General features: G+C 45.6%; 1 protein-coding gene across 1 annotated transcript in view; it reads left to right on the top strand.

Moving 5' to 3' along the window:
* Positions 1–4,399: 4,399 nt before the first annotated feature.
* Positions 4,400–13,326, top strand: part of cav3 (caveolin 3) — a 30,555-nt gene continuing 21,628 nt past the window's right edge. Inside the window, exon 1 of the mRNA XM_072280131.1 lies at positions 4,400–4,821. Coding sequence (XP_072136232.1) covers positions 4,711–4,821 — 111 coding nt within the window. The 5' untranslated portion in view covers positions 4,400–4,710. The remainder of the gene's footprint in view (positions 4,822–13,326) is intronic.

Below are 13,326 nucleotides of genomic sequence, written 5' to 3'. Positions count from 1 at the left end.
TAGGGCCGGGACTCACACACAGAACAGATAGCCGGGACCCCTCCTTGGGTACAGGACATAGGGCCGGGATTCATGACCCCCCGCGGGACAACGGCAAGACGGCCTGACTTACCCCACGGAGGTGAGGACAAGACACGACGAAACATGACCCCCCGTGGGGCAACGGCAAGACGGCCTGACTTACCCCACGGAGGCGAGGACAAGACAAAACAAGACGTGACCCCCCGCGGGGCAACGGCAAGATGGCCTGACTTACCCCACGGAAGTGAGGACAAGACAAGACCAACACGAAAGAACACCAGACAGTACCTATCTAGCACCGAGGTGCAGGCGAAGGCTGCAGACGAGGGCTAGAGGCAAGAGGGGCAGAGAAGGGATTCAGACGGGGGGTAGGATGGGAATGACAGACCGCCAGGGCCAGGACTTGACTCAGAACTTGGATGCCGCCAGGGCCAGGACTTGACTCAGTACGTGGATGCCCCCGGAGCCAGGACTTGACTTGGAGCCTCCGGGTAGTGGCAAGCTCTCGACTCGGCCCGGGAACAGTAGACAGCGGTTCTTGATTCCCTCCGGTGGGTTAACTGACGGACCCACCTCGGTGAGGAAACTTTGCAGGCTCGCTTTGGTGAGGTAACTTGAGGAAAGGCGAATTACCAGCACTCACTTCGGGCGGAGACTAGGCTTGCTCCGGCCAGATGACATTGGCACACTGTACCTTTGGTGCCTTTGCAAACGCTCTCGCGCCAAACGGCTGAAAACCGGAGACTATAAACTATCGGTTCAGTTGAGAGTAAATTGCCTCCAATCACCAAAGCCGAGGGACACGGGAAAACAGGGAACCAAAGGGAAACAGGGAGTCAATGGTCTGGATCGTAACATAAACAAAGTAAATTTAAAGGGACCCCGATCCGGACCGTGACAATAAGATGAAGAGACCTTGAAAGTGAGTCCATTGGTTGTGGGAACATTTCAATGATGGGGCAAGTGAAGTTATCCCCTTTTGTTCAGGAGCCTGATGGTTGAGGGGTAGTAATTGTTCCTGAACCTGGTGGTACAGGTCCCGAGGCTCCTGTACCTTCTCCCTGATGGCAGAAGCCAGAAGAGAGCATGAACTGGGTGATGGGGATCCCTGATGCTGGAAGCTGCTTTTCAGTATTTCAAGTAAATGTGCAACAGTATTTCATGTAAATGTGTTCACTGGTTGGGAGGGCTTTATCCATGATGGACTGGGCCATATCCACTACTTTTTGGAGGACTTTCTGTTCAAAAGCTTTGGTGTTTCATACCGAGGCTGTGATGCAGCCTGTCAATATACTCTCCACTACATATCTATAGAAATCTGTCAAAGTTTTAGATGTCAAGCTGAATCTCCATAAACTTCTAAGGAAGTAGAGGCACTGCCATGATTTATTTGTAATTGCACTTACGTTTTGGGTCCAGGACAGGTCTTCAGAAATATTAACGCCAAAGAATTTAAAGTTGCTAACCCTCTCCACCTCTGATCTTCCACTGGCTCATGCACCTCTGAATTCCTTCTCCTGAAGCCTATAATTAGCTCCTTGGTCTTGCTGACATTGAGTGAAAGGCTGTTGTTAAGACATCACTCAGCCAGATTTTCAATCTCCCTCCTATATGCTGATTCATCACCACTTCTGATTTGACCTACGACAAGTGGTGTCACCACCAATATGGCATTGGTGCTGTGCTTAGTCACGCAGTCATCAGTGTAAAGCAAGTAGAGCAGTGGGATAAGCACACAGTCTTGAGTTGATGAGGATCGTGGAAGAAATGTTGTTGCCAATCCTAATTGACTGGGATCTACATGTGAGGAAATCCAGAATCCAATTGCACAGATAAGTATTGAGGCCAAGATCTTGGAGCCTATTTATTAGTTTTAAGGGAGTTTTGTCAATCTCTCTGTGAAGTATGTTTCTTTGTTCTACTGCAAATGCCTCCAAGAAAGTGAACCTCAGGGTAGATTAGGGTTGCCAACTGTCCCGTATTAGCCGGGACATCCTGTATATTGGGCTAAATTGGTTTGTCCCGTATTTCCCCCACTAAGGTAGAGTGTTTCTATGAAACCATTCGTAAGCCGAAATAGCGTAAAGCACAGAAGCAATTACCATTAATTTATATGGGAAAAATTTTTGAGTGTTCCCAGACCCAAAAAATAACCTACCAAATCATACCAATAACACATAAAACCTAAAATAACACTAACATATAGTAAAAGCAGGAATGATATGATAAATACACAGCCTATATAAAGTAGAAATAATGTATGTACAGTGTATCAGAATTGGGAACACCGATTTGTAGAAAAAAATCGGCACGTACATGCATGCGCACACAGGTGCCCGCACAAGGCTCCATGGTCATGGTAGTCTTTCTCGGGGTAAACACAAGTGTCTCGTATTTGACTGCTACTTTTGTCCCTTATTTGGGAGTGAGAAAGTTGGCAACCCTATGGTAGATATATATGGCTCCTTACACAGGGGTGATAATGGGGATAAGCTCCCATTACCTATTAAATGCTCCCATTGACATACAACTCAAATGGCCTCTGACAACCAAGTCCAGCTCCTGGCCATCACATGTGGTTTAGCTACTGAGCCGGGCGGAACTGTTCCTACTGACAGGAGATGATTCCACGGTAGGTTACTGGTTCCTTAACACCAGTCACTTTGGGCAGGTGGGGCTCATCAGCCATGGTTGGCAGCTCGTCTAGAAGAAGGAAAACTCCGATCTCAAACCTCCACTGCCTTGTGGCTGTACCCACTCATGGGGAAGGCTTTGGAAGTAAGCCTTGAGGGAAAAAAATCTGGAGCTGGAGGCCCTGAGGCAGTGCTATGTTGAGTTCAATGCTGACTGGCAACTCCTGCAATGCTGCTGGTACCAAACTGTATCGGTCTCTGCTGTTCCTCTGGATCAACCAGATTCGGCAAGAGGAGGAGCTTGCTACATGGGCAACAGTTTGCTCTCCATGTAGTACTACCCTGGCCTGCATACCTAGACAGCTAGGACACAACATCCATGTTGACCCTGATCAAGAGACCATACGTACTTTGATAATAAATTTACTTTTAATTTTGAATAGATATGTCTCGAGGAAACGGTCGCCCGGTCAACACTTGTAGAGGAAACATACACATACATACATATATACACACACACATACATATATCTGTGTGCCCAAGACACTTGGACACTTGCAAGGTAATGTATGCCGTGAAATTCGTTGTTTTGCAGCAGCAGTTCACTGCAATACATAAAATACTCTATATATTACAATAACAAATAAATATTAAAAAAAACAAATATTGCAAAAACCAAGCAAAATTAGTGATGTAATGTTCATGGGCTCATCGTCCGTCTGAAGGCAGAGGGGAAGAAGTTTTTCCTAAAACTTTGAGAGGGTGTCTTTAGTTTCCTGTACCTCCTTAATGATAAATGCTGTCTTTTTGAGGCATCCCTCTTGAAGCAGAATCAGGTTTATGTTGTGAAATACACCGTTTTGCAGCAACTGTACAGTCTCTCTGGCTATCCATCCCATAGGATGATGATGGTTCCTTTCAGTCAGTTAGTGGGGTGGTACCCAACTCCTCAGAAGGGAACAGCGTGTGCGTGAGTGGATTTTAGGTGAGTAGGGGGTTGCACAGGTCCAGACCCACCCTCTCGACATACCCTCCCGGATCCAGCAGCATGGTGGGGTCCAAGACGGCTGGGGGAAGTTCTGTTGTGGTGAATGGTCAGACCAAGCTTCGATGCAAGGGATGCCTTTTCCGCGCTTCATAGCACGTGTTTGCTAATTGGCCGTTGACCCTATGAGAGGGTTCATTCCCCCTTTGACAGGTCTTGTTTTTTGTCCTGCAGGGTGTCTAGCCACCCTCCTCACCAGGCAAGCCCGGTGGGGGAGCCAGTTTAGTCGCAGACCACCCAACCATGCAACAGGTAGTACTGGGTTGTATGGTACCAGTAGCACTCAGACCAGTGACCTGACCAGTACAATGCATAAAATGTATTCATGATTTGTTGTCTTGGCCCGAAACGTCGACTGTACCTCTTCCTATACATGCTGCCTGGCCTGCTGCGTTCACCAGCATTTTTTGTGTGTGTTGCTTGAAATTCCAGCATCTGCAGATTTCCTCGTGTTTTCATGATTTGTTAATGTATTTATAAATGATTGGTTATAAGTGAAAAAGTATATATATATTTTCTGCTGGGTTCTTTTGTTTTGGTTAAATACAGTTCAAACATTAACTATTTTTCTAAACCACATAGCTCAGCCCAGCTCCCAATGTCCCAGGTCAGCAGCTCGGGCGCTCCGATCGCCCACTCTGGGTCTAACTGAGCATAATGCTGTCACTCCCCTTCCCGCAGCGTCCAGGCAACAGGGAGGAATTTTCAGCCAGCGTTATTATCAAAACAAGGCGCGGGAATGCCCTATAACGGTGCCGGTGGTCGCCCTCGGCTCTGCCTGTGAGGAGTGCCCCGGGGTGGTGGAAGGGCGGGGGTGCAGGGACTCCAGGCAGTTTTGACTTGCAGGCTGATATCCCGGGTGCGGCTGGGACTTCGTGGTGGGGGCTGGTTGCGGAGAAGTCCTCGCCACCTTTCCTTACGACCGACCGACCTCCTTTCGCCACACAGGCACGCTTTACTTCCCGTCCATTCGAGCGGCTCGACCAGTCGGTAGCAAAGTTACTGAGCACCATGGCTGAGACGAAACCGAACAGCGCCGAGCAGAAGTTCATAGGTGGCATCACGAAGGAAATCGACCTGGTGAACCGCGATCCCAACCACATCAACGAGGATGTGGTCAAGGTAGAAACCGCTTCCTCTATTGTCACCTGCGTGTGCTGGTAATTTGTTTCTGGTAATTCCAAACCCGTTGATCCTAAACTGCTGTCCCATTCATTAACCCGTGTCCTTCATTTTGCACTCATTTTAATAATGCTGCACTATTCAAAACAAACGCGCGCCTTCAAGTTTACTTCAATTTCTAAAGGCTAATTGCACTTCATTATTGACCGTTTCCCCCACCTCTCCAGTCAATTTTTTTGGGGAGGGGTAAGTGTTACCGTTTTAAATGCGTTCCTGCCCTAAATATACCGAGCCCCGAGGTGTTGATAACCGCTCTATAATTAACCTGCTGTGCTCTGTTATGAATGTACAGACTCTGGATGGAATTGCACTTACTGTAGTACGGTATGCGATTCGATATTAACCACAATTGTAAAGTTAAATTTTCATTGATTATCTCACATGTGGTGGCGGCCAGATATCATTTACCGAAAAGAGGGTTACTTTAAAGGGGGGGAGGCTTTGAAACAAAACATAAGTTCAAAAAAAGCTTTTATGCAGTAAAATCTTTGATAATCAACAGAGTGTTGTTGATATCCTGGGACGTATGCATTGCAAGATCCTCCAAATATTCACCCCACAGTAGGTTTTCTGGAGACTGCTGCCCCATCTCCTCATACCTGGACTCTGTCTTGTACCTCTCGCCCACCCCCATCTTGTCCAATCCCTTCCTGCCTCCATCTGGGATACCTGCTTGCTTTCCACCATGCAATAACTTCCTCATCTTCACCATGGACCGCCAGTCCCTACGCACTTCCATCCCCAATATGGAAGGCCTTGGGTCTCTGTAGCTTCCTAGAACATAGATCCAAATAATTCCATAGGGCCGTAACACACAGGAGCAGAAATAGACTACTTGGCCTATCGATTCTGTTTTGCTGTCCCATTGTGGCAGATTACTACCCCCTCAACCCCATTCTCCTTTCTCCCCATGACCTTTGACACCCTTACTAATCAACAGCCTATCAACTTCGGCTTTAAACATACCCAATAACTTGCCCCTGCAGCCGTCTGCAGTAATGAACTCTGCAGATTCACTATCCTCTGGCTAGAGAAATTCTTCCTCATCTCCTTTCTAAAGAGATGTCCTTCCATCCAGTAATTCTCTCCTCGACTTGAGAAAACTTGTTCTTGCCCTGAGCAATTTCTCTTTTGATTCACCCCACAATCAAGTGTGTAACCATGGGCACAGGCACTGGCTCCAGCTATGTCTGCCCTTTTGTTGGCTAGACAGAGTCGTCCACTTTCCAAACTCACTCTGACACTGCTCCCCAACTCCCTCTCTGCTACGTGCATTTAAAGTGAGAGGAGGAAAGTTTAAAGGAGATGTGCAGGGTAAGTTCTCTTTACACTGAGATTGATGAGTACCTGAAATGTGCTGTCAGGGGCAGTAGTGGAAGCAGTTATGATAATAATGTTTAAGAGGTCTTTAGATAGACACATCAATATGCAGAGAGTGGGGGGATATGGATTATGTACAGGCAGAAGAGATATATTTGATTTAGTAACATGGTTGGTGCAGAAACTGCGGACTAAAGGGACAATTTCCTGTGCTGGACTGTTCTATGTTCTATATGATCTACATTGATGACTGTATTGGTGCTGCCTCCTGCACTTATAAAACTCGTTAATTTCATCAAGTTTGCTATTAACTTCACCTTGTGTTTAGTTCAGAAGAAACCCGAAATGTCAACTGGGAATTTTTTTCTCTGTGGATGCTGCCTAACTCACTGAGTTCGTGCAGCTGCTTAATACTTGTAGTCTGTTTTCTGGCATTGTGGAGGGATGAACATTCTCCAAGACATCATGGACCTCCCTGTCCTTCATGATATCAATCCATGGGATCTTTTACCTGGATGTATAAGACCAGATGCGTTTAACATCTCATATAAATAACCACATTTCTGAGAGAGAATCAGAATCAGGTTTATTATCTGACTGATGTTACATAATTTGTTGTTTTGCAGCTCTACATAAAATATACTATAAATTATAATAAAAGTAGGTCTTGCAAAAAGAGAGAGTGTTCATGCATTCAGAAATCTGATGGTGGAGGGGAAGAAGCTGTTTCTAAAATGTTGACTATGTGTCTTCAGGCACCTCCTTTCTAATGGTTCTTTGGTAACCTACCAATGAAATCCTAATGAAATGCAGCCACTGGCTTTAGGCTGTCTTCGTAATTATAATAAGAAGTTGAGCCCAGGAAAGACCTTCAGCGATGTTAACGCCAAGGAGCTTGAAACTGCTCACTCTTTCCACTATCGACCCCTCAAAAAGGACTGGTGTGTGTTTCCTCAATTTCTACTTCTTGAAGTCTATAATCAAATGTTTGGTCTTGGTTGGGTGCAAGGTTGTTGTTGTGACACCACTCAACCAGCCAATCTATCTCACTCCTGTACACTCCCCATCACCACCTGCGATCCAACCGACAGTAGTTGTGTCATCGGCAAATCTGTAGATTTATGGAACATTGAAATGCCATCCCATACTCATTGTGTTCAAATCAATAAAGCTGGGTTTGAACCCACGGTCTTCTTTGTCAGAAGCTAGTGAGCAAAGTCACCTTTAATCGTATACGGAGCATAGAGGACAGCACAGGAATGAGCTCTTCAGCCCACAAGGTCTCTGCCAAACTGTGATATATGGTCTGTGCAGAGTGTATTGTGTCCAACCCCATAAGAGCAGTACTTAAGCTTTCAAATAGCTCACATAAAGGTAACATCTTGGAGAAGGACGGCCAGGTGTCACTAATGTCTCAACTTGATTCTCATTCAAAGAATCAAGGAAGAATTGGATGCTGTGGTAGTCTAGTGGTTAGCGTGATGCTTTTGCAGCTCGATGTGTTCTGGAGTTCAGAGTTCAGTTTTTGCACTGTCTCTAAGGAGTTTGCGCATTATCACCATGATTGCATGGGTTTCCTCTGGGTGCTCGGGTTTCCTCTCACAGTCAAAGACACACCTTTAGTAGGTTAATTGGTCATTGTAAATTGTCCGGTCATTAGGCAAGTGTTAAATAGGTGGGTTGCTGGACAGTGAGGCTTATTGGGCTGGAAAGACATGTTCTGCACTGTATCTCTAAATAAATAAATTGGGAAGCACTGAGTGCAATGAAGACTAGCAAGCAGATTGAATAGCTAGATATACAAGGGAAAGCTAAGAGGCTGAATCCTTTGGTCTGCACTGTGTAAGATGGAAGCAAAGTAAATTATCATCAAAATACATAGATGTTACCATATACTACCTTTTCTTGCAGGCACACACAGTAGATACAAAGAATGCAATAGAATTAGTGGAAAAACTACACACAAAGACTAACAAACAACCAATGTGCAAAAGAAGACAAACTATGCAAATACAAAAAAGCAAACAAATAACAATAATTAAATAAATAATATTGAGAACATGAGTTATAGAGTCCTTCAAAATGAGTCCATAGGTTGAGGAATCAGTTCAGTGTTGAGGTGAGTAAAGCTATCCACACTGGTTCAGGAGCCCAATGATAGTAAGGTAACAACTGTTCCTGAACCTGGCGGCGTGGACCTAAGGCTCCTGTACCTCCTACCAGATGGCAGCAGTGAGAAGAGACCATGGCCTTGATGGTGGGTGCTTTGATGATGGATGCTGCTTTCGTAAGGTAGCGCTCTTTGCAGATGTACTCAATAGTGGGGAGAGTTTTTCCTGTGATAGAATGTGCTGTATCCAATACTTTTTATAGGCTTTTCTGATCATGGACTTTGGTGTTTCCCCATCAGGCCATGATGCAACCAGTCAGGATACTCTCCACTGTGCATCGAGAGAATGTTTGTCAGAGTTTCAGATGACATGATGAATCTGCACAAGCTTCTAAGAAATATAGATGACGTTGTACCTTGTGTTGGCACTCATGTGGATCATTGAGACAGTTGATCCAAGCATGCCATCCAATGAATAGTTGAGCAAAAGATACAGGTTGTTGCAATGATAAATTGCAACCTTTCTTACTGGGATAAGCAGAGAAACAAGGTCCAAAGGAAGGATCTCAACATCCAGGGGGTCAACTGCATAAATTGCACCTCAGCAGTTAATGTTTGATCTAAGTATGTCCAGCGGCATTTATTTTTCATAGAGAAAATTAATTTATCTTATCTTTACAATCACGTTTGTGTGACTTCCATCTATTTATTACTAAGTATTTTATTTATCTGCTTGTAAACACATAGAGAACCATGCAGTTGTTTTTAAGTTTTTGAGTGGATTGAATAAATCCCTAATTTGTTACATCCTCCGTGGTGGATGGGTTTAACAAGTCACAGATTTGTTTAATTTACTCAAAACTCCAATCTTTCTCCTTGTTGCCCACTTAACCTGCTGTTTTCTGTTGGTGGACGAGGGAGTGGGGCTTCCATTATTAGGGTCTCATCTGCATTTTAACTGGCCCCAGCAGATTACAAAGGTGAGCGTAACCAAGGCATGTCATTGGAGTTAACATTCTTCTCAGCTACAATCATACTGCAGAGCAGAGCAAACTTAAAAAGATAAGTGGCTTTCTCCTGCTTTGAGTCTGGAGAAGACCTTCAGCAAGATGGTGGACAGCACGGACCCTGTGGAATAAGGATGAGGAAGGAGCAACATTGGATTCTCAGAGGCTGGAATCCACATTCCAAGAGAAATCCCATGGGTCTCTTTACTGCACAGTCACCCCTTGCCTGTCCCACCTTCCCCTTCCCTCACTTCTTCAGCTGACTGAGATTTTTGCAATTCCTTCATTGGTAGATAATGCTTCCTCTCTGCAAGCTTTTCTGTGGACACATCACATTGAAGTAATATAACCTTGTTGTGGTGCTCACATCCTCTTGAAATAAAATCCAAAACACCTTTCATCATTCTAACTACTTGCTGCATCTGCATGGTAACTTTCAGTGATTTATGTACGGAGACACACAGATTGGTTTTAAGAATGTAGTACAGAACAGGACCAACACTTTTCAATCTATCCGCAATTTAACTGTACTCCACTTTTTCTATTTTTTTACTAATGTAAAAGTACTCTACCTTTCATATTTTTCCACATTATCTTCCATTTGCCATGCTCTATGCCCTTTCATGAAAACTGTCTATATCCCTCCAAATAAATTTCTGTTTCCTTCTCACAGACCAAATTGGTACCCAGTTTGGACATCAGAAAACTTGGAGATGCAACACTTGATCCATTCACCAGAACCATTGCTGCAGATAGGGAACAGATGTTTGACCGGTTGTACCTTCCCCACAGCTGCTGGACACTGCCACCCTCCACCTGTTTTAAATACTCGTCAGGCTGCCGTTGTACAGATGAGGCTTGGAAGTAAAATGCCAATGCCTCAGGTCTCCAACTTGGAACTCTGAGTCCATTTTGTGCTTGGCTGTACCTACCCTCACCTTTCTGCACATACCTTTCAACAACACCCCTCCCCCATACATGCGCGCATGCACACACACACTGACATACACTCACTCTCTCTCTCTCTCTTTCTCTCTCACACACACACACACACACACACACACACACACACACACACACCCCCGCCTCCCCCACCTCCACTCACTCATACCTCCCAACTTTTCCCTGCCTTTGCTGTTCCTGACCCAAGGAACAGAAAAACAAATGCAGCCTTAGCCAGCGGTTATTATTGAAAGCAGATGAGAATGAGATCTAACTTGACTTTGAATTTATGTTAATTATACGGTCTGGTGCCTTTACTTCTACAGTTTAGCCTGACAAAAGAGGTATGTTGTTGTGAACTAGAGTAAATAGCCTGAAGAGTTATGGATATTGTTTCACTTTGGGTATTGGATGTGTCCTTAGAGGAGCAATTGCTTATTGAATTGCGAGGATGAGGGAGGAGGTGAATGGGCGGTTGTAGCACTTGTTCTGCTTGTGGGTGATTGCTAGGATGAGGGAGGAGGTGAGGGAGGAGGTGAATGGGCAGTTGTAGCACTTGTTCTGCTTGTGGGTGATTGCGAGGATGAGGGAGGAGGTGAGGGAGGATGAGGGAGGAGGTGAGGGAGGAGGTGAATGGGCGGTTGTAGCACTTGTTCTGCTTGTGGGTGATTGCTTGCTTGTGTGTGGTTTCTCGTGGATTGTTTTCAGTTTCTTTGTTTTATGGGTGCCTGCAAGAGATAAATCTCAAGGCTATATACTGCCCATACTTTGATAATACATTTGCACTGTCAACTCAGAACTTTGAGGAGGGATATCAGGGAAGGCTGAGTGGATAAGGGAGTTGGTTGGGGTCATCTACTATATCCAATACTCCCAGTGAGATCTCCTTCACAAAGGTGAGACCACATATAGATTATTGGACCACTTCACCAAGCACCTTCGCTCCATTTGCCACAAAAGGCATGGTTACCAGTGCTCAGCCATTTCAATTTCAATTTCCCATTCCCATTCTGACATGTCAGTCCATGGCCTCCTCTACTACCGTGATGAGGCCACACTCAGTTTGAATGAGCAGCACCTCATATTCTGTCTGGTTAGCCTCCAATCTGATGGCATGAACTTCTTTTTTACTAAGTTCTGGTAATTGTGCACCTTCACTCCCTTTTATCTTTTTCCATTCCCAATTCTGGTTTGCCTCTCACCCCTTTTCTTCTCCTCACTTGTCCATCACCTTCCTTTGGTGCCCCTCCTCCTTCCCGTATTCCTCGGCCCACTGTCCTCTCCTATTGAATTTCTTCTTCTTCGGCCTTTTGCCTCTTCCACCTAACATCTCCCATCTTACCCCCCACCCACCTTCCTCTACACCTGGTGTCACCTATCACCTATGGACCATAAGATATAGGAGCAGAATTAGGCCATTTGGCCCATTGAGTCTGCTCCGCCATTCAATCATGGCTAATCCTTTTTTCCCTCTCTTCAGCCCCACTCCCCAGCCTTCACCCCATAACCTTTGATGTTGTGTCCAATCAAGAACCAATCAAGCTTTGCCTTAAATACACTCAATGACCTGGCTTCCACAGCTGCCTGTGGTAATAAATTCCACAAATTCACCACCCTCTGGCTAAAGAGACTTCTTCACATCTCAGTTTTAAATGGATGCCCTTCTATCCTGAAGGTGTGTCCTCTTGTCCGGGACTCCCTCACCACGAGAACCATCATTTCCACATCCTTTTCACCTGCCAGTATGTACTCCTTCCCCTTCCCCCCCCCCCCACCTTCTTATTCTGACTTCTTCCCCCTCCCTTTCCAGTCCTGGTGAAAGGTCTCGGCCCAAAACATTAACTGTTTATTTCCCTCCCTGGATGTTACCTGACTTGATGAGTTCCTCCAGAATTTTGTGTAAATTATCCCTGGGCTGTAGGTGAGTGGGGTGGGGAGTTGATAATGTGAGGAGAATTAAAAGAATGGAATTTTCCGGATTAGTGTAACTGCTGGTTGGTGGTTGGTGGGGCCTTATTGGGCTGAAGGGCTTGTTGCTGTGCTGTGTCTCTGTGTGACCTCATGACGAGTCCACTTTGATGGTCAATTATTCGGCCACCTTGGAGAGGGACTGGAGTCCAGCTGCCGCTGCCAGGCTTCCTGCCCTTTCAGTGACCAGTGCTTTTTTATTTCTGAAGACTTTTCGAGAAACAGAACTCAAATCATCACGTGACCACAAGTGCAACGAATTCCTTTGCAGATTTCCTGAGGCGCTAGTCCTGATCATGCCCAAGCATTGCATAAAGTCAAGAAGGGTTTAAAACAGAAATACACTTAGGCCCGCAGGCTTATTTCACAGGCAATCTCTCAGGTCTTTGTGCCTCAGTGCTAGATTGGAGGTAGGACAGGGTGGTATTTGTTGAGGCAAATCAATGGCACAGAAGGGGTAGCTGGCAGCTGGTGACACCTGCTCTGACAGAATACCACTCCGATGGAATGTTTCACTCTCACGCTACGCGCTGCCAGCACTGCAGCCGAGAAATGAGGGGACCTATGGTGCCCAGGAGGGCGGGGTTGCCTGACTGGCTGAGCTGTAACTTGACCCTGATAAACTGTCTGTTTCTGGAGCGAAGCCTCAGCGCTTTTGCTGGTGTTTGGGCAGCCTAGCAACAAGCAGCACTCAGAGTAGCTAGCTTTATGCTTACTGTGCAGTGGACCTCACTTTCAATTCAGTGTTTGAAGTCAGTGAAGGGACAGATTTGGAAGTGGAGCCCTGGTATCAGTGACTGCAGGGCTGCCCGTTAATCTTCTCCTCACATGGTTATATGTATCATCTGCCAGAATGTACCTCACATTTCCCTTTCATCTCTTTATACCTGCCACCTCTCCTCTGCACTCTCAGTCTCAACCTGAGAGGTTTACTATCCCTTTGCCTCCACAGATGGTGTCTGGCCTGCTAGGGTCTTCCAGCAGCTTGTTGTTTAAGACCATAATGCAGTAAGGCACAGGAACAGAATTAGGCCATTTGGACCATCGAAGGCTCACCATTCTATTATCCCAACCAACATCATTCTCCTGCCTTCTTCC

Source organism: Mobula birostris, chromosome 16 (assembly GCF_030028105.1).
Source record: "Mobula birostris isolate sMobBir1 chromosome 16, sMobBir1.hap1, whole genome shotgun sequence".
In the NCBI taxonomy this organism is placed as follows: Eukaryota; Metazoa; Chordata; class Chondrichthyes; order Myliobatiformes; family Myliobatidae; genus Mobula; species Mobula birostris.
The sequence above is the reverse complement of the archived record's forward strand: the minus strand, read 5'-3'. Positions and strand labels throughout refer to the sequence as shown.